The sequence below is a fragment of the Pteropus alecto genome, unplaced genomic scaffold (assembly GCF_000325575.1).
Source record: "Pteropus alecto unplaced genomic scaffold, ASM32557v1 scaffold68, whole genome shotgun sequence".
NCBI classification, from domain to species: domain Eukaryota; kingdom Metazoa; phylum Chordata; class Mammalia; order Chiroptera; family Pteropodidae; genus Pteropus; species Pteropus alecto.
Genome location: NW_006441386.1, coordinates 8,533,428 through 8,551,519, shown reverse-complemented (window position 1 = coordinate 8,551,519; position 18,092 = coordinate 8,533,428). Strand labels below are relative to the sequence as shown.

At 50.5% G+C, this 18,092-nt stretch overlaps 3 protein-coding genes across 5 annotated transcripts in view; 1 reads left to right on the top strand and 2 right to left on the bottom strand.

Annotated features, from left to right (window-relative positions):
- ZNHIT1 (zinc finger HIT-type containing 1) overlaps positions 1-2,488 on the top strand; it is a 6,567-nt gene extending 4,079 nt beyond the window's left edge. For both annotated transcript variants that reach the window (XM_006918588.3, XM_006918587.3), the window contains exons 3-5: positions 367-446; positions 572-741; positions 838-2,488. In XM_006918588.3, the coding sequence (XP_006918650.1) occupies positions 367-446; positions 572-741; positions 838-859 (272 nt within the window). In that variant the 3' untranslated portion in view covers positions 860-2,488. The remainder of the gene's footprint in view (positions 1-366; positions 447-571; positions 742-837) is intronic.
- A 3,132-nt stretch (positions 2,489-5,620) lies between these two features.
- On the bottom strand, positions 5,621-12,612 carry CLDN15 (claudin 15). 2 transcript variants are annotated; one of them, XM_025051497.1, is made up of 6 exons: positions 11,847-12,612; positions 10,522-11,742; positions 7,584-7,748; positions 6,451-6,532; positions 6,247-6,363; positions 5,621-6,130 (listed from the first exon to the last, which is right to left on the bottom strand). In XM_025051497.1, the coding sequence occupies exons 2-6, from the start codon at positions 10,736-10,738 to the stop codon at positions 6,007-6,009; spliced, it is 705 nt and encodes a 234-aa protein (XP_024907265.1). In that variant the 5' UTR covers positions 10,739-11,742; positions 11,847-12,612; the 3' UTR covers positions 5,621-6,006. The 2 variants fall into 2 exon arrangements, with proteins under 2 accessions (XP_024907265.1, XP_006918648.1); XM_006918586.3 differs by having other exon boundaries at positions 10,522-12,612.
- Positions 12,613-12,746: 134 nt separating this feature from the next.
- On the bottom strand, positions 12,747-16,471 carry FIS1 (fission, mitochondrial 1). The gene is made up of 5 exons (XM_006918585.3): positions 16,318-16,471; positions 15,301-15,433; positions 13,928-14,004; positions 13,387-13,492; positions 12,747-13,057 (listed from the first exon to the last, which is right to left on the bottom strand). Exons 1-5 carry the CDS (start codon positions 16,360-16,362, stop codon positions 12,960-12,962), a joined length of 459 nt encoding a protein of 152 aa, XP_006918647.1. The 5' UTR covers positions 16,363-16,471; the 3' UTR covers positions 12,747-12,959.
- Positions 16,472-18,092: the final 1,621 nt, after the last annotated feature.

Here is an 18,092-nt window from a genome sequence, read left to right as displayed (position 1 = left end):
AGGACATCAGGCTGGGGGCAGATGACCCAGGAACTCCTGGCTCTGCCAGGGACTGTCTCCTGTGACTTTGAGCCAGCTGCTCTCCCCTTTCTGTGCCTTAGCTTCCTCTCATGTCTGTAGAATAAAGAAGATGGAGCCGACGAGCTCTGAGATCCCTTCTAGCTCTGATGTAAAGTCTTAGATTAGGAAGTGTGGAGAAGAAGGAAGGCTGGGATTGGAGAAGGGAAAAGGGTGGTAGACAGATGCCACTTAGAGCTCAGATGAATATGTGGTCAGAGAATGGACACAAGGGTATGGGGAATGATGAGGGAGAGAAAGATGATGTCTTTCTTGGCACATGCCAAGTAACTCATTTCTTTCCTCTAGGAAAGAAAAAGAAGAAAACCCGAGGTGATCATTTTAAACTCCGCTTCCGAAAAAACTTCCAGGCCTTGCTGGAGGAACAGGTGAGAGAGGAGCTGGTGCGAGAAAACCGCACAGGGATGGGATAAGCCGGCAGAGATGCTTGTCCCCAGAGGGTGTCTGCCACATGGGCGGAGGAGTCCTGGAGCCTGCCCCCTTGCCTTTGCAGAACCTGAGTGTGGCTGAGGGCCCCAACTACCTGACAGCATGTGCGGGACCCCCATCTCGACCCCAGCGCCCCTTCTGTGCTGTCTGCGGCTTCCCCTCCCCATACACCTGTGTCAGCTGTGGTGCCCGGTACTGCACTGTGCGCTGTCTCGGCACCCATCAGGAGACCAGGTTAGCTTGGAACGTCCCCCGGGTCCACACTCTCTTCCTCCCTCACCCCATAACTTCCCAGGCTCTCTCCTCATCCTGGGCTTCCTATGTCCTCAGGTGCCTAAAGTGGACTGTGTGAGCCTGGGTTTCCTTGGAGAGGAAGGCCCTCTGTGCATCGCCCTGGCCTTGTAGAAGACATCACCAAAAAGAAAAGTGCTCCTCTGGACCAAGAGAGGAGCTGTTCACTGGCCCAGTAGAGCTCAGTGTTACCCCCAGGGATGTAGGCCAGCCCTCAGGGTGCTGTCGTGAGGAGGCAACTGCCTGTTTGGTCACATGGTGTTTTGGGGTGAGGGTGATGGGTCACTTGTTTCTCCTGCTCACTGCTCTGTGTCTTCTTAATTGTCATTCACCCTTCCCACTCTCTTCCTTTCTGGGTCCTTGACCACAAAAGATTTTGTCCCATTCTCCTGCCACCCCCACCTCCCTACATTTCTTGGCTGCTTTATATCACCTTTTTGGTTATCGATTTAGTTTATTTGTTTTTGCTTTTTGCTTCTCTAGTTCCTCTGAGTATTTTTCGAGTACAGCTTGGTCCCAGGACTGGTGACAGAGAAGGAGAGTGAGGGTTGGGGACAGGGGTACAGATTGTTATGCGGAAGGAGCCAGCCCTATTTTCATCCTCTAATACTCAACCAAATGAGATTGATTGGGTTCTTATCCTTGGTATGACCAGTATGAGGGAACAGTTGTCTTGAGGAAGCTTTTTTTATTAGGGTCTGTGGTATGTGAAATTATTAGCAGAGAAAACTCAGAAGTTTCTGAGAAGCGTGGGGGGAATTTATGGTATAGAGGCTCCTGTTCTTGGTGGTCCTGCATGCTGTAACTCTTGTGTGATACTAGATCTTACACCCACACCTTTTCTAAATGGGTTGTGAGCTATAAGCACATAAGCTTGTTGGAGTTGCTCTCCTAGTTGCTGAGTGCCCTGTTAGAACATAGCCAAGCAGGTGCTTAGGAAGTATTTGTTGATCAAACAATTTCAGTAGGATATTAATGATATCCAGCAAAGTCAGTGTCAGGCACCTTCTTAGGCTCTTCTTCCCACTTTGGGTGACTTTCTTAGGGCTGGCTCAAATGTCCTCCTTCTGGAGGAACTGCTTGCCCTTTCTCGGGAGACTTGCAGTTGGGCAAGTGGTGTTGGTGACAGCTTTGTGTTGAATGGTGGTGAGGACAGGGTTAGAGACAATCCTAAGTGTGGTGGTTTTAAAAGATGTCTGTAATGTTTTTGACTGTTCTTCCATTGGAGGCGGGGTCTTTGTCTCCTTCCTCTGGGATCTGGGCAAGCTTATAACTACTTTGATCAGTAGAGAGTGGCAGAAGTGAGACCATGTGACATTCAAGGCTAGGTGGTAAAAGGGAGTGCAGCTTTTGCCTCGTCCCTAGGACACTTGCTTTTGGAGCCCACAGAAATCCAACTGTCCCAAAGCTGCCATGCTGTGAGGAAGCCCGGGCTATTCAGAGAGGCTACATGCAGGTGACAGGTCCAGCTGACCAAGCCTTCAAGCCATCCCAATGCAGGCTTCCAATCATAGGAGTAAAGATGCTCCTGATGATTCTAGCCTGCAGGCACCAAGTCACCCTCAGCCATTCGAGTCTTCCTAGCTGTGTCTTCAACATCATGGAGCAGACACAAACTATCTCTGCTGTACCCTGTGTAATTCCTGACCTTCAGAATCTTTGTGTATAATAAAAAGGTTAATGCCAGTGAGTCTTGGCATCATTTGTCATGCAGCAATAGTAACTGGAACATCAGGAATCCAGCCTCCTGGATGCTAACTCCTGGCCTAGGTTTATTGTCTCTCAGGAAGGGAAACTTTCCTGGGTCCTAAGCTTTCTATTTTCCTCTCCACCGAGAAGTACACTCAAGAAAAAGACAGAAGAAAAGATGATTTTCTTGCAGAGAAACACCATCTGTGCTTCACTGTGATCTACCTGCATTGGAGTTCCTGTCAGATTTCCACTAAGCTCACTGACTTGATTTCATATTTTGTTGTTATAATAAGAATCACGTAGATTATGCTCGATGTAAGATTTGTCTACTCAATGACATACTCGGCCTTCCCTAACTGACTTTGATAGGACAGAGTCAGACCCCAGGGGGTCTCCCTTTGCTCTGATACTGACTATCTCCACAAGTTATCCATTGACATTCTCTAGGAAAGAACCTTATTTAAAACCATAATTCCTCAAGGAAACCCTTGACCTATTTTTTGCCAGCCTTCTATGTACTAGTGGAGACTTGGTCCCTACCTTGGGAGACACCCAGGCCTTTGGGAAATCTACATTATGCCAAAAGCTTCTAGAGGCCAGAGTCATGATGTGGCACCATAGCTCCTTCCTGGGCACACAGGAACAGAAGAGGTTAATGCTGGAGTTTGAAAGCCTAGAGATGGGGGCTCCCAGCTAAAGACATCAGTGAGCACTGATTTTAATTGATGTGAGTTAGTTTGGAGAGCCAGGAATTCTGGGAAGCAGGCCAATTGTGTCTTTAGTATTGGATGAATCTTGGTCCCACTACTTACCAATTTTGTAACTTGGACAGATTATTACCTCTCTGACTCTGTATAGCCACCTCCCAGATATTGTGAGGATTAAATGAGGCAGTGCACCTGGCATCTGGGAAGTACTCAGTGAATGATAGCTGTTGACCTTATTGCACAAGACCTAAAGCAGTTTGTCGTGGAGCTTTTTCACAGTGAGTTCTCTCAAAAGCAGGAGGATTCCTCAGAGTAGCCCTAGCATCTTGCTCATTGTATGGTAACTAGCTGTTTATATCTCTTCGCTCCTAGCTTGAGTATTTTTGAGGGCAGGGGCCATGTCTTGGTGCTCTTAACTTCTAGAAAATAAGAAAATACGTGTTAAAAAGGCTACATGTGTCAGTAGCCCTTTAGAGCCATGTGACCATGGTTGATGGACAAAGAAATCGAAACTTAACCAAGTGATGGTGTTAAGGCACATATTTAAATGCTCTGTGAGACCTGGCTCAGGTTAGTTTCCCTGAAAAGGGGAGGAGATGAGGCAGGGGAGTTTGGGAAAGGAGGTAGAAGCTGTGATGTGGGGCGTGGGGGGAATTTGGTTTGGAGGTGCCTGGGTGACATCAGGAGTTGTAGTTGATTTTTGTTCTTTTTTGTGGAGGACACAGTCATCCCTGTGGTGCTTTCATGGCCTTTCAGGACTGTAAGACCCATTTTAAGGTATGTCTCATCCTGAGAGAGAAACCTATTGGTTTGCTAACAAAGCAAGTCACATGGCCCAGTACTTGCTATAGTAGATTGTTACACTAAGTGCCTCCATGAAGCACTTCTGAGTATTCTGCTCTGTGCATCCCTTTGGACTTGGCCAGGGGACTGGCTTGGCCATGGGGCATCCACAAACTGTCCAACAGCAGAGTATGAAGGGGGTAAGATATACATATTTTTGCAGACTTCTTGACCACGGAACCCTTTATAGAGAACAGCTCAAAAAATGCCAGTGTTTCTGTGTGGAGCCCAGTGAGAAGCCCTGATTCAAATGTGAGCAGTCCAGCTTGCTGAGAGTACAGTGGTACAGAGAAATAGCAAGAAGTGGGGATAGAAAGGTGGGATAGAAAGGTGGGCTAGGGCCGGGCAGTGTGTCAAGGTCTTAATTGTCCCTGGTTGTCTTTTTTTTTTTTTCCCTCAGCCACCAGGGAGATGCCAGGGCAGGACAATAAATAATGCCCCAGTAGAAGAATATGGACAAGAAACTCAGGGGAATCCTGTGACAAGTCTGGGCAAGGGAGGATGAGGGCATGACCCAGGACCAGGCAGTGAAGGGAGAGAAGCAGGTGGATGTGAAAACACTGTGGAGGGAGAACCAATGGGATTTGGCAGCTGAGGGAAGAAGGGGGCAGAGGGCAAGCAAAACCAGAGATGATTGAGGCTGTCAGTCTATGTGCCTGAGAGATTAGTGATGCTGGTAATAGGAATGACAGAAACAGTGGCTTTGGGGAAAAGTAATAAATTTGCTCAGCCTGGTGAAAACACAGAGAATGTACTGAAGCTCAGGAGAGAGGGTCCAGTTAGAATGCAGATGTGAGTATCTTTACACCCCAGGAGAGTCGGTGCAGATGAGCAGATGGGAAGAAAAGGAAAGGAAAAGGGGCCGAGGTCAGAACCCAGGCTACCCCAAGTGACTGGTCACCATAGTGATGCTGGGGAAGATACCAGGATAGGGCCCTATCACCTTTTACTGGATGCCAGGCTTTTTTGTGGCCTCATTTTCCTGTCTTAAGTGGGTACCAGCTCTGCTCAGTATCCACTGGACCTGTGCCAAGCCTGCCATGACCTAGTATTGTGTCTGAGCAGGATGCCGTTGAGTCACATGCCACTGATATGCAAGCCTCTGAACAGACATTCAGAGCCTTTTCTGGAAGTTGCTGAACCTTCCCCAGAAAAATGTACCTGTACAAGAGCCTTGATTTAACACAATTTCAAAGGGCTTGTCAATTTCTGATATCCACTGTCAGGCCCAGGTAAAAGAACTCTGCTCTAGACTACCTGCCTCCTTGGACAGCTGTGAAAGGTTGAGAGTAAAACAAGTGACTTGTTATCTCAGGCTGTTCAGGGGGTGTATCTGCTGTTTTCAGTCTCCTAAAGCTGGGTCTTTCTGGATCTGATCCTTGATTACTCTTTATCAGTGATTATGAGTGCTACACTGTTGAAATCACTTGGAACCCTGCCCCTGTTTTGCTGGATGAGACAGTTCAAAGGCAGTGGAGAGGAAGACAAGTGACAGTCTATGAGACAACTGAGATGAGCCTGGGTACTGCCCCAGCCACCCCTTGCTTGGCCAGCTGCTTCATGACACTCCCAGACCCTGAACAGTTCACAATACAAATTTATTTATGCATGTATTTATATAGAATGCAAACACTTGGGGGCACCTCCACCCCCCTAACAGCCGAGAGCCCAGACTCAAGATAAAGAAGGGTGGGTCCAACCTCAGGAGGCTGAAATGAGTTCTTAGGAGACAGGTTCTAGGCCAGACGAAGTGGGTGTGGCTGGGGCGGAGCTCGGGCTGGAGAGGCGGGGCCTGGCCACGCACCGCTTCTAGGCCCAGGGTAGAGCCCTGCGTGGCTGGCCGGTGGGGAGTGGCTTGCCTCTAAGGTTGTAACACCTAGGGTCTGCTCCTGCAGCTCCAGGGTTCTGAGAACCCCTCTGCGCTGAGGGGCGGTGGGAAAGGAATGGGGTCCACAGGCCAGGTCTCCTACACGTAAGCGTTTTTCCCGTATTTGCCAAAGCTGCTGTCGCCTTCATTCGAGGCCGCGGGGGGCAGGCGGGTAGAGAGGCCGGTGGACTGCACTGTGGAGGCCTTGTAGGGCAGCCGGCCGCTGGCGGAGGAGGGGGCCTGGGTCAGCCTGGGTAAAAGGAAAGTGCCGCCCTCGCCGCCCTCGCCGCCCTCGCCCCCAACTCCTCACCCCGCTCCCTGACACTCGTCCTCCCTTACCCAGGGGCGGGGTCCTGGTCAGGAGGACAGCAACAGTTGGAGCAGAGGCAGACACCGCCCAGGATGGCCAGCAGGGAGGCGCTCCAGCCCAGGTAGAGCGCAGGGCCCAGCTCGTACCTAAGGAGGACAATGCGGGGCGGTGCTAGCTCGAAGACAGGGTCGAGTTCCACCTACTACCTCCGTGGGTGGGGCTCCCACACTCACTTGGTTCCGACATATAAAGGGTCAAAGAAGTCCCGGGTGATGTTGACTGCATACCAGGTGATGGCCACCATCCCACAGCAACCTAGGGCAGGGAGAGAACTGCATTAGTACCCTAGACCCCTAAGAGCTAGGGGAAGGGCCAGGCAGGGACAGCCCAGAGAATAGGATATGGGGCATCAAGTCCAAGAACAAGTTTCATTCTCTCTCTCTCCCCCTGCCCCTCCAGCTCACGATTCTTTTGTTTCTAAGGGTCATCTATAAGCTTCTGGATCCAGCACCCAAGACCCAAACCCAACCCACTTCTCTTGCTTAGTCTTCCACACTCTGCTCCTCAGCCTGTCCTTGTCACCCCTCTGTACCCCTGACCTGCCTTGTTCATCCCTGCCCTTCAGCTGCTTGATCATTTAGTTTCCTCACTTGGATTGTACCCTATCCCTCCTCAAAGGCCAGCTGCCCCAAGCAGTCCTTCCCAATCAGCCCTGCCTGTCCTGACACCCCTGTCCTTTGTCCTCCCAAAGCCCTCAGAGCCTGTGACATGCCTTTACCACTCAGTGCAGTGAAGGCCTGAAGCCAGCAAGACCCCGGTCTATCAGACCAGCCTTACCACTGGTTGAGGGCTTGTTTTCCAGTAAGTTTCCATATCTAGAGAATAGGATGAAACCCTCCCTTCCTCACAGGCTTGTGAGGTTATGTATGAGGTGTTTTACAACCAACAAGGGATGGCCAGTTGTACGGTATTGTTTTTGTACACAGTGTGTGTGTACGTGTGTGTATGTGTGCCCTGACTCTGGTCCTCCCAGCCAGGCTGTATGCTCTGGAGAGCAGACCCTCACTCTCACCTTTGGAGTCCCTCCCATACCTCGCTCATGCCTGGCTCCTACAGGGACTCAAGAAACATTGCTGATGGACTAATTAGTAGCTAAGGGATTTAGTAAGCATGGGTGGAGCTGGGGTGAACAGGGAGAGAAGGAAGAGCTGATCCCAGGAAGGCAGGTATCAGTGCAAAGGGAAAAGTGAGGCAAGCGCCAGGAGTGGGAGCTGGAGATGACAGAGAACCCTGGAGTCTGTTGCTGAGGGCTGTCTCTTACCCCTCCCCACAGCATAGGGACCACCCATCACCTTCCCTCAATTACCAGCCAGTATGTGTAGGGCCCCTGCAGTGGCCGCCAGCTTGGCTTTCCTGGAGAGATCCATGCCCCCAATGGTTGTGCAGCGCAGCCCCACTATGCCCAAAAAGACGCCCAGGAAGCCCAGGAGGATGGCGGTGATCATGAGTGCCCGGCAGGCCTGGATGTATCCTGGGGAGATGGAGTACAGTCATAGGTCCCTGAGCCAGCCTCTTACCCCTCCATCTCCTCTCCCCATTAGGACAGCCAGCCCCCTACAGGTCCTGCTCAGGCCTCAGTCTCTGGAAGTCTTCAGATCCTCCTTCTCCTTCTGGCCCAGCCAGGCTACGAGACCTTACTTTAGTCCCTAGGAGTCTCAGCCCCTCCTGTTCCGCCATCTGCACCCATACACTTCACCTATACCTCCATTACAGGGCCTCTCCTTGGCACTACTGACATGTTAGCCAGATAATGCTTTATTCTGGGTGAGGGTGGGGGGCAGTGGCATCCCCATGCATTGTAGGATGTTTAGCAGCATCCTTGGCCTCTGCCACTAGATGTCAGTAGTAATCCCTTCAAGCGGGAAAATCAAAATGTGTAGACTGTCAAATGATCCCTGAGGGGCAAAATAGCCTGGTTGAGAACCACTGCTCTGTTAGAGCACCACCATATTACAGAAACTGAACCTGGCACGTACCACCAACCCCTTCTCCACAACAGCTTCTCACCAGGTCCCACCTAGTGTCTAGCTCAGTGCTGGACATTCTGAACTGAATTTCTTCCTGGAGAGACCGGTAGGGAGCAGCAGTAGCCTATGAGTCAATGAGTCAAGGGCAGTTTCCGATCTGAAGGTCCGATACCTGGGCCCAGGACCAATCCAAGTCAGTCTTGCACATATGCTTTCAGTGCCTTAGTTTCTCCTTTCTCAAAACTGAAGGAAATGGCTGGCTCCCTTCTTAGCCCTTTCCCCCTTCTCTGTCTGATTAGTTTCCAAGCACTCCAAGGACCTTGCACCCCTTTCTCGGGTGGGGCAGTGCCATTGGTACCGAAAGGGAAAGGCTGGGTCTCTGCCAAGAGGATGTGAAGTGGCCTGGAGTTGGAGGGTAGGGAGAAGGAACAAAGTTCTCTGGGAGCATGTTCTCACTTCCAGCCACTCCCTCTGGAGTTCCTACCCTCTCCCCCTACCCCATATCCTTTCCCCATACACCCATCTCTACCTAGGGCAGACTACCTCTGGTAGACAAAGGGTAATTAGCACAGACTGAGTGGATGAGGGGTGGGGGATGCACAGCTAAGAGGTGACTAAATGACAGTCAGGACCCTACTCAGGGCTGGAACTGGCCTTGGAAGTCAGCTGGCTCTGGACTCAGAAACACACGAGTCAGAATTCTAACTCCTCTACTACCTGTATGATTCTGGGCAGTTTAACACTTATCCCTGCAGTTTTCCAGCTTCTATAAAATGAGGTTATTAATGCCCACAAGAGCAGGGCTATTGTGAACAGCTCTGAAATGTTGTATGTGAAGTACTCAGCACCACACCTGGAACCCAGATGCCCTTCAATGCTGGGCAGCTGCAGTCTGCCCTTCCCCCAAGCCCACTCTGTCTTTCATGTGCATTCATGTCCTCTCTCAGGCCAAGAGCAGTAATTCCAAGTAGGGCTCCTCAGGTAGACAGGCTCACAGCAAAGACCCCTTCCTGAACCAGTGTGGTTGAGGGGTCAGTGAGGTAGGGATGGCCAGGGATGTTGAGCTGGCCGCCTCTAATGTCCCTTCTGGTCACCCAGCATTCTTGACTACTGTCCCAGTTTGTACTCAGCTTTTATAGGGTTTGGGTGTTGGGAGCACTTGCCTTATAAGTCCCAGAGAGAGGGATGAAAGTATGAAGCCCCTGCTGCTGCCTCAGGAGATTCCTGGAACAGTCAGGGCACAAGAGACCCCTCAGGCCTCCCTAACAGCTCAGAGCATCTTTGACATTGCTGAAAGATTTCATGGAGCCCTGCTCTATACCCATTGTTGGCCTTAGTTCCTTCCCCTACCTCTGGCACCTGCAGAAGGGGACTTAGAAGAGCAAGGTGGCTCCGAGAGGGCCCAGTGAAGGCAAGGGCACAGGAGTAGCACCACAGAGGATTCCTAGTCATCCCCTCTCTGTCTCTAGCATGGAGTTAATTGAAGGGAGAACCCCTGGGGAATGGTCAGGGGGCTACTCATAGGGTGAGCAGAAAGCAGGAAGATGCTACAGCCACCAGAGAGAACCTTTCTGGGCCAAAATAGCTGTAGGCTCTAGCTCACCAAGAACCACAAACATACACTGTCTCGAGAATCCTGAACACACAGGCACATCCTTATCTGCTTATAGTAGAAACTCAAGACTCTCCTAAAACAGCCCTTTAGAATTCTCCATGGCAGTGGTACCCCACTGGAAGTCTCGTGGGACTGTCTCAACCTCCAAGAATCCAAGGTGGGGCCTCCTGTTTACCCTACAAACCCCAGCATTCTCACCCCACAACTAAAATGCTAAAATTGTTTGAGTGCTTATAGATGCTAATATATTAACATTTTGCACCTTTTATTTCACATAATCCCCACGACCACCCTGTAAATGGGTGCTATTATGCCACTAATTTTACAGATGGGTGACATGAAGCTCATTTTACCACCTGCCAAGGCACAGAGCTAGGAAACAGCAGGTGCTGGGCCTGACAGTCTGACCCAGATGCCTGTACTCATAACCACTAAGAATGTCACATTAGGGCCAGGGGCCACGTTTGAGCAGGTTGCTACTACAGTTCCAGAAAGGGAGCTTTCTCCAGCACTCCCGGCTGCAGGAGCCCAGATCCCAGAGCTTGATCAGGCCTCCCTTATCTGTATGGTGCCCAAGGTCAGACCACAGGCAGCACCCGCATTTCCCAGGGCTCTCTCCAACCTTCCGCCTCCCTCTGCTCCCTTCACCCTCCACCCTGTACCGGAGAGAGCCAGCATGGAAGGGAACTCCCAGCAGTTGCTGACTCCCAGCGAGTCCGTTGCGCAGCTCTGCCAGAGGTTCTCGAAGATGGTGTTGGTGGTGATGACATTCCCGTGCACAGTGGACACTCGCCAGTACCTGTGTGGCAGGGTCACCCCCAGCATCAGCAGCCCCAGGGCAGCCATGAAGAAGCCAAAGTTCTCCACAGCCTCTGACATGGTGGGATGCAGGCTCTGAGGGGCACGTGGGGCCCCAGAGGGGGAGGGGCCGAGCCCCAGGGGACCTTGACGGGCTTTGGCTAAGAAGAGGTGTTAAGGCAGGGCGGAGAGAGCGGAAGCCCAGCTGCAGCCTCAGCTTCTTGTCTTTATCCTGGTTTTTGCCTCCTTCCCCCTCTCTCTGGGTCTCTGCTGCCCTGAAAGTCCGGTCCGACGGTCGGTCAGACGAATGAGCCAAGAGGCAGATGTTGACAAGGAGGTGGAGGGAATAAACGAAACGGGCCAAAAGTCCACTGCCTCCAGGCTGCCCTTGTCTCCCCGCCCCACGAGGGTGGGGTGGGGGGGACTTACTGGGGAGTGACTAACGGATGCAGCCAAGGAGGGGCCCCCATGGGAGGCACTGAGAGCCAAGGAGAAGCTTCTGTCTCCGACTCAGCTTTCATTGGGGGTTAGAGAATGGAATAAAAGGGACAATAAGACAGAGACAGAGAATGACCGTAGACAGGCTACTGTAGCCTTCAGTGGGGGAAGGAACGAGGGATCAGAGCCACTGCCTCTTGTTGGTAAGAACAGTTCAAGAAACTCAAGACCTGGGAGTTGGGGCATTGAGTCTCCCAGTAAGATAAAGGTTGAAGGAACAAGGTCTGTGGGGGAAAACCATGGGTCTGGAATCCAACCAACCTAGATTCAAACAAGACCACATCATTTACCAAAGTGACACAGGCATGAAGTTTGAGCCTCAAGAGCTCATTTCTTCTTCTGAGAATTAGAACTACTACTACTCATCTCATAGGTAGTAATAAGAAGTGTGACTGCAGATCAAAGCTCCCCACATGTACGAACTGCTCAGTACTTGGTGACTTTCCTGGGTATTGGTGCCACAAGCTCAGGATGAGGCCATCAGGCATTGCTTCCCTCCAAACTTCAACTTCCTGAACTTGAATTTCCCCCTTGGTGAGCGGATCTTTGACCCTCAGCCACCAGCTTGATCTTGCTGCCAAGGGTCCCTGAGGGGGAAAAATCACAGGCCCAAGTGATCCCGTGGCTAATCTAAGCAGCTCAGAGTTATCAGAACTGTCACCAGTTCTATTAATTATGATGGATTAGAAACCTCTGCATCGCCACCCAGGCCAAGACTGAGCACTTGTCCCGGTCTCACTTCCTGCTCCAAGGCCACAGTGGGACAGCCCTGGTTCTCTTCTGGCAGATGCAGCTGGGGCTCGGTCTCCAAGGGGCCAATTCGACACCTAGGCAATCACACAAGACATTACTGAACTGGAGTATAAGCCCCCATTTCCCTCCTTTCCGTGTCAGGATCCTCCATGCTCCCCTCAGGGGCCTCCCCAATCCCCCAGCTGGGCTGGCTTGGCTGTGGAATGAGAGGTATGCAGTGAAGCAAGACAGGCCCACGCTGAGCCTGGCACAAGGTGGGTGTGGGGCAAAGAGGGCTGGGTGCAGACTGTGTCCCCACCTTTCATCTCAGAGGCTACAACTGGAGTGTCCTGGGTTTCTAACTTCTCCAAAGACCCCTGCTAACTCCGTGCCAAATACCCATTTCCTTCCTCCCACCAGTGGGGTCCCCTCCCTTAAGGATAGGGTAGAAGGAAGGGTAAGAGGCAGGAAGACAAAGGGAGGGGAAGGGCGGAGGTTTTGGAGGAAACTAAGTGTGTGTGGGGGGCCCTGATGTGGAAAACTCCACGTGCTGAGAGGCAGCTGAGTACGTCAGAGGAGACGGGAGATATAAATCACAGCTTGTACCCTCAGTTTTGCCCTTCCCACCCCCAGTAGCTGCTTTTTCCCAGGATTCTAGGGCTGTGCAAGGGCCACGTGACTTTGGGTGAGGAAGGAAGGGTGTGGGGTCTGGGCAGCTCGGCAGACAAAGGAGAACCCCACATCAGTATGGAGTGGTAGGAGTGGGAGAACACAGAGCAGGAAAAGACCATGCGTTACCCCTACCACTTCTGGGCCCAAGGGAACCCAACCCGCCCCTTCCTCAACAAAGACACAGAGGTTCCCAAGCCAAAGCCCAATTTTATTTACACTCATCTCAAAGCACATGATTTGAGGCTAAAGGACAAGTCTCAGGGAAGAGAAGGTTGCGGCCATAGTGGACAGTGATGGGGTATAGGAAAAGAAAGAGACAATAAGACTAGATGGGCCCCTCTCCAAGTGTCCTCCAGGGGCTCCCACGTATCCCTGGGTGGAGGAAGAGGTACAGTCTCGTTCAGGATTTGGACTTGGATACAGCAAATCCAATGAGTCCAGCTAATCCCGCCACGCCTAGGGCCATGCCTCCAACAATGGCCATGCCCACCAGTCCATCTGGAGAAAAGAAAAGAGAGACTGTCAGGAGTCTAGCCCCAGCCTGGCGGGACTCCACCACCTTCTCCCTGCCCGCTCTCAACAGATGTGCCTCACTACATGGAGTCACAGGGTAAGGGACTCCAAAGGTTGGACATAGAAGGCTTCTGGGAGTTTGAGGAGAAACTGATGGAGGGGGTCATTTAAAGTGATACCAGAGGGCCCAGGCATGGGTGTGGGCGTGTGGTGGGAAGAGAACTAAACTAAGAGTTGAGAGGGACCTGGGGATGATAGGGGTCAGGGAGACAGGAGGACTGGGAGTGGAGGAAGACGAAAAAGAAGGCATTCACCTTTCTTCATGGCCTTGTCAATGAGCCGTTCCAGTTCCTTGGCCTGGTTGTTCTGGGGCTCTGTCTGCAGCAACCCTCGCACATACTTTAGGGCCTTTTCATATTCCTACACTCAGGGAAAACAGCGTCCCTCCTAAGTATTCCAGCATTCCTTCTGCCCATCAGAGAGGCCTTCCCTTCCTTGCACTGGAGGTTCCTCCCTCTACCTCCAACCCCTCCCTCCCTCTAGCCCCACCCAATGGAGTAGAGTCCACAAACAACCCCAACTGTGTGGGGGTGATAAGCTAGGGGAGATAACAACCTAAGACTTGAAGCTGCACCCCAATCCTGACGTCACCTTTTCCCCACACCCTCGGCACCAAATCCTCTCTCTCTCTCTCACTTTCCCTCAGCATCCTGACCTGCTATCATCTTGTACCCCGTACCCAACACCATCGCCTGCCTACTGCCTTCTTCAGGCTCTACTCTGGAAGAGAGAAAGGAGAGGGTGATGTGGCCCACTCAGTAGGGTCGAGGGGAACAAGGGAGTTCTCTGCCTTACCTTGAGCCGGTAGTTCCCCACAGCCAGGTAGAAGACATAATCCCGCTGCTCCTCTTTGCTCCCTGTGGGCAGCAGCTCTGGGGTGGGGAGGGAAGGAGAAAGGGTGAAAACCACTTCTCTCTTTTCCTAGTACTTGAATCTCAGAGACCCCTTCCACTCTGGGAATCCCTATATGATTTTAGGAGAAAGTCACTGTCTTTAGCCTGTGTTTCAGCTCCAGTCACATTCAGCTTCCCAGTCAGAGTTCTTAGGGCAGCATGAACCCAGGCTGCCCAAACACCCTAGTGATCCAATATTACAGTCAACCCTGGTTCATTCAAGTGAACTGAAAAGAAATCAAGGCACTGGAGAAGCCAAAGGCCTCTCTGTACTGTTTTGACATCTGTTGTCTCGATTACAGTTGCTTATTGCCCAAATAATGTTAAAAAGAAGTTTGTAGTCCCTCCCCTTTTAAAAAATCAGCTCAAAACTCATTTTCAATTAGCATTTCCTGAATGACCTCACCTGACTCTTAATTCAGTGACTTCCCATACACTTATGTGTTCAGTCATACTCTATGCACTAGAATTTAAGTAGTTTTGCAGGTGTTTATAAATCTTCCCAAGTGTCTATACTGTCTCCCCAACTAAACCGGCAACCCTTGGAGACTACTTCTTCTACTGCTGTGTCTTGCTGTAGAGAACATCTGGAAACTCAGAATTGGCCAATCAGACAAATGTAGGATTACATGCATATTAAGATTCTTATTTTTATAGATTTATAATAGGCATCCTTTGCTAGTACACTATTTGCTTATACATGGTTACTTGACCAAGAGAAAGGGGTACAGAGAATTTTAAAGGTCAAATTTTGTGGCCTCTGGCAAATAGTGAGCCATCTCAAAACAACAGGAAATAGGGGTCTCATCAGTAAGGCGCCGTCTGTTCACAGGCTTTTGGCACTGTCTTCTGCACTTCTTTGAGGCCACCCTCACAAAAGGTTTTCAGCAGCTGTGAATACACAGCACAGGACAGGGACACACAAGACTAGAGCATCAGTCCCAATTCGGCTATTAATTAATTAGCTGTGTGACCTCAGACAAGTCACTTTCTTTATGGTTAGACTACAAGATCACTAAAGTCCTGTGGAAATCAACATGCTCTGACTCTGTTTGGCAAAACAATGAGGTAGTAATTGGCCAGAAGTATACTGTACAGCCCTTTGCTACAGTGAGTTTATTGGAAAATAACTGTGAAGTGACTGTACTGTAGGGCCCCATGTTGAAAAAGGATCCCAGCACTTGAGATGGAGGGAGAGAATGACCAATTGCTGCACAGAAGGGCAGACCCTGATGGCAAATGGGAAGGGGAGAGTTGGGTAGCCTAGCACCTCACCCTCCAGCAGTGCAATGCCTTTACGGATGTCATCGTTGTACTTGCTTCGCACCAAGCACCAGGCATACTCAAACTGCGTGCTCTTGGACACCGAGCCTGCTGCCTTCTCAGACTGAAATTTCTTTTCAAACTTCTGCCAGAGGAGAGGAGAGGAGTCATTTAGAAATGAAGGGGGCGAACAATTCTCTATCAGGTCCTGAGTGTCCATTTCCCACTTACAATCCATCTTCCCCAGTCTCTGCCACATTTCCCTCATGGGTCTTGATACCTTACACCACAGGTTCTACTATCTCCATCTCTGGGACCCAGGCTTTCTGCTTCTTGTCGGCAGGCTGCCTCCTTGGGCAGTCCTTCTCCACTCCCCTCTACTTCCCTCCCCCTAGTGGTATGGCGAGGAGATGCCACCTGGTGGCGGCTCCAGGCACCGCTCCCGGAGCAGCTGACCCCGAGTGGCTGAACAGTAAACACGCCGTTCGACAACAGTCAGAAATGCTCAACAGCCCACGCAGTCCCTCGTTGGAGACTGCTTCCCCCACCCCGCCTCACCCTGGCGGGTCTGGACATTTTCCTATCTGCAAAACGGTAATAAGAATAGTGCCTAGCTCCCAGAGCTCAAAGATTGAGATATTGCCTGCATTTAGATTAGCACCGTGCCGTAGACAGTGAGCAATATATGAAACTTTATGGTGGTTGCTAGTTCCCCGCTAATGAAGGAGCACTCAAAAACAGGTCCGCACCCTAACCTCCTACTGTTGCATGCACCCAGAACCCGTCAGTCTTTACATGCCAGACTCCAGGCCCTGGGTCTGAGGCGTGGTAGCGCAGGAAACTACAACTCCCATTAGTCCCGGTGCCAAGTGGAACCTCTCAGCAAGAGCCAGACGCTGCAAAGGCTGCCGGGAGCCGAAGTTCGGCTTCCCTAAGCAAAGTTGATGATGGGATGAGTTTGGCCCCTGACTCTCCTTAGGACCCGCCCACCCGAATTTTTCCTTTCCTTCCCTCGGGGACAGGCCTCACCAGCAGGTCATCCACAGACACCAGCTCGTTTAGCACTGCCTCCATGGCCGCCGGCCCGGCAATCCTCACCCCTCAGACGTTACTGTGCCACCGTCTCCATGGCCCACTGGCAGGGGCGGAGAAACATTTCCGGCGTCCAGCGGAAGCGGGTCCCCTCCCCTACGCAGAGCCAATTGCATCACGTAGCCGAAGCCGAGCCCGCCCCGCGCCGACCGAGAGGCGCCCCGCCCTTTCCACCCCGTAATGAGAACGCTTGGGACCGGTACTCCTCTCAATCCCACTGCGCTTGCGCCGCGTACGGTGCTGCTCCTGTCTCCACTTTCGTCTTTCCAGATGTTCTGCGTATATGCCTTTCTCCACGGAGGCTGCCTCAAGAAAATCTGAGACTATGTCTCGGTGGTTAGCCCCCTGGACTGAAAATAGCGGAAAGAGGAAGGTGGAGCCCCAGACATGGATCACATAATTTTAGGGACGAGTCTAAGCCTATTTACCCGCTGTCCTAAGACCATCTCTAGGACGCGGCCAGAAATCTGGGACCCTGGAAGCTACGTGACTTTTCAGTGCCTGCAAAAAAATCATAAGTACTAGGGTTTCCAGAGCCTGTTACTCTTACAATGCAAGAAGATAGAAAACTGGATCTGTTAACCATAACCCAGAGACTGCAGTAGATGATAACGGGATACCATTAATGGGAATTAAAAGGAAAGCTGTTGCCATTACTTGCAGAGAGGGCCCAATCTTTTAAATATTATTTAGATAAAGCATCCTGTGGGTGCACCTGAGAGGTAAGGCCTGCTATGTGGGCTCAAGGGCAATGAGGACTTTGGCAGCGAGGAGCAACAAAACATGGAAAAGGGAAATGTTACAGGCTGCTATGGCATCTGTTCTCTGCAGTGATGGAACTGGGTAGGTAGTAACTTTCAAATTCTTTTTACCTCGTTAAAGAGAAAACCACAGGCCCCAAATAGCATCAGTCAGTGCTAAAAGCACATGATACCAAACTTAAATTTAATACCTGACCTAACTGCAGTTTCAACCTCTTCCAGAAAAGTAATATTAATCAGTCTGGAATTTTCTGGTCAAGCACCAATAAGGTAAATCTTTCAGAAGGCCCCCTCCATTTCCCCTCTCTCTCCAATAGAAAGGAGACAATCTGCATTGTAAAAACCCAAGCCATTCCCTTTCCTCTAAAAGAAGATGTGCTGGTCTAAAAGTAATACTTTTTCTTTTGTTAACAGCAGCCTTCTAGTTCCTAGGTGGGATACTGCCCAATAAGTCACTTAACGAAATCAATTAGATCTTCAAATTTTCTCAGTTAAATTTTGTTTTATTTTAACAACCTTGACCCACAGTGCTCCAGTACGCATAAGAATGTAAGTTCAATGAAGGCAGGGACTTTATCTTCTTTATCCTTGTATCTCCAACTCCTAGAATAAGGTCAATGTTAAATAAATATTTATTAAATAAAAAATAAAGCCAACAATAGTACAGTTACACACTGCTTAATGATGGGGATGTGTTCTGAAAAATGTGTTATTAGGCGATTTCCTTGTGCAAATATCATAGAGTGTACTTACACAAACCTAGATGGTATAGCCTATTGCTCTGTAGGGGAGGGAGAATATTTTTCCCTTCACACTTCTTGGTTCTTGACTGAGACATACCTGTAATAAAAGACAGATTAGCAGGATAAAAACAAAAGTTTAACAACATGTATACTTCCAGTATTCTTGGGAGAGACCCAAGAAAACTGAGTAATTCACCAAAATGGCTGA

Bases quoted from the DNA above. Each gene is read 5' to 3' on its own strand.
- FIS1 (XM_006918585.3), bottom strand. From the start codon at position 16,362: ATGGAGGCAGTGCTAAACGAGCTGGTGTCTGTGGATGACCTGCTG. The intron at 13,493-13,927 runs GTAAGGCAGAGA...CCCTGAGTGTAG, and splicing joins TGGGGAACTACCGGCTCAAG to GAATATGAAAAGGCCCTAAA. The intron at 13,058-13,386 runs GTGAATGCCTTC...TCTTTTCTCCAG, and splicing joins TGACAAGGCCATGAAGAAAG to ATGGACTGGTGGGCATGGCC.
- CLDN15 (XM_006918586.3), bottom strand. From the start codon at position 10,738: ATGTCAGAGGCTGTGGAGAACTTTGGCTTCTTCATGGCTGCCCTGGGG. The intron at 6,533-7,583 runs GTAATTGAGGGA...TCCCTGCCCTAG, and splicing joins GGCCCTACACATACTGGCTG to GTTGCTGTGGGATGGTGGCC. The intron at 6,131-6,246 runs GTAAGGGAGGAC...CTCCTCCGCCAG, and splicing joins GACCAGGACCCCGCCCCTGG to CGGCCGGCTGCCCTACAAGG.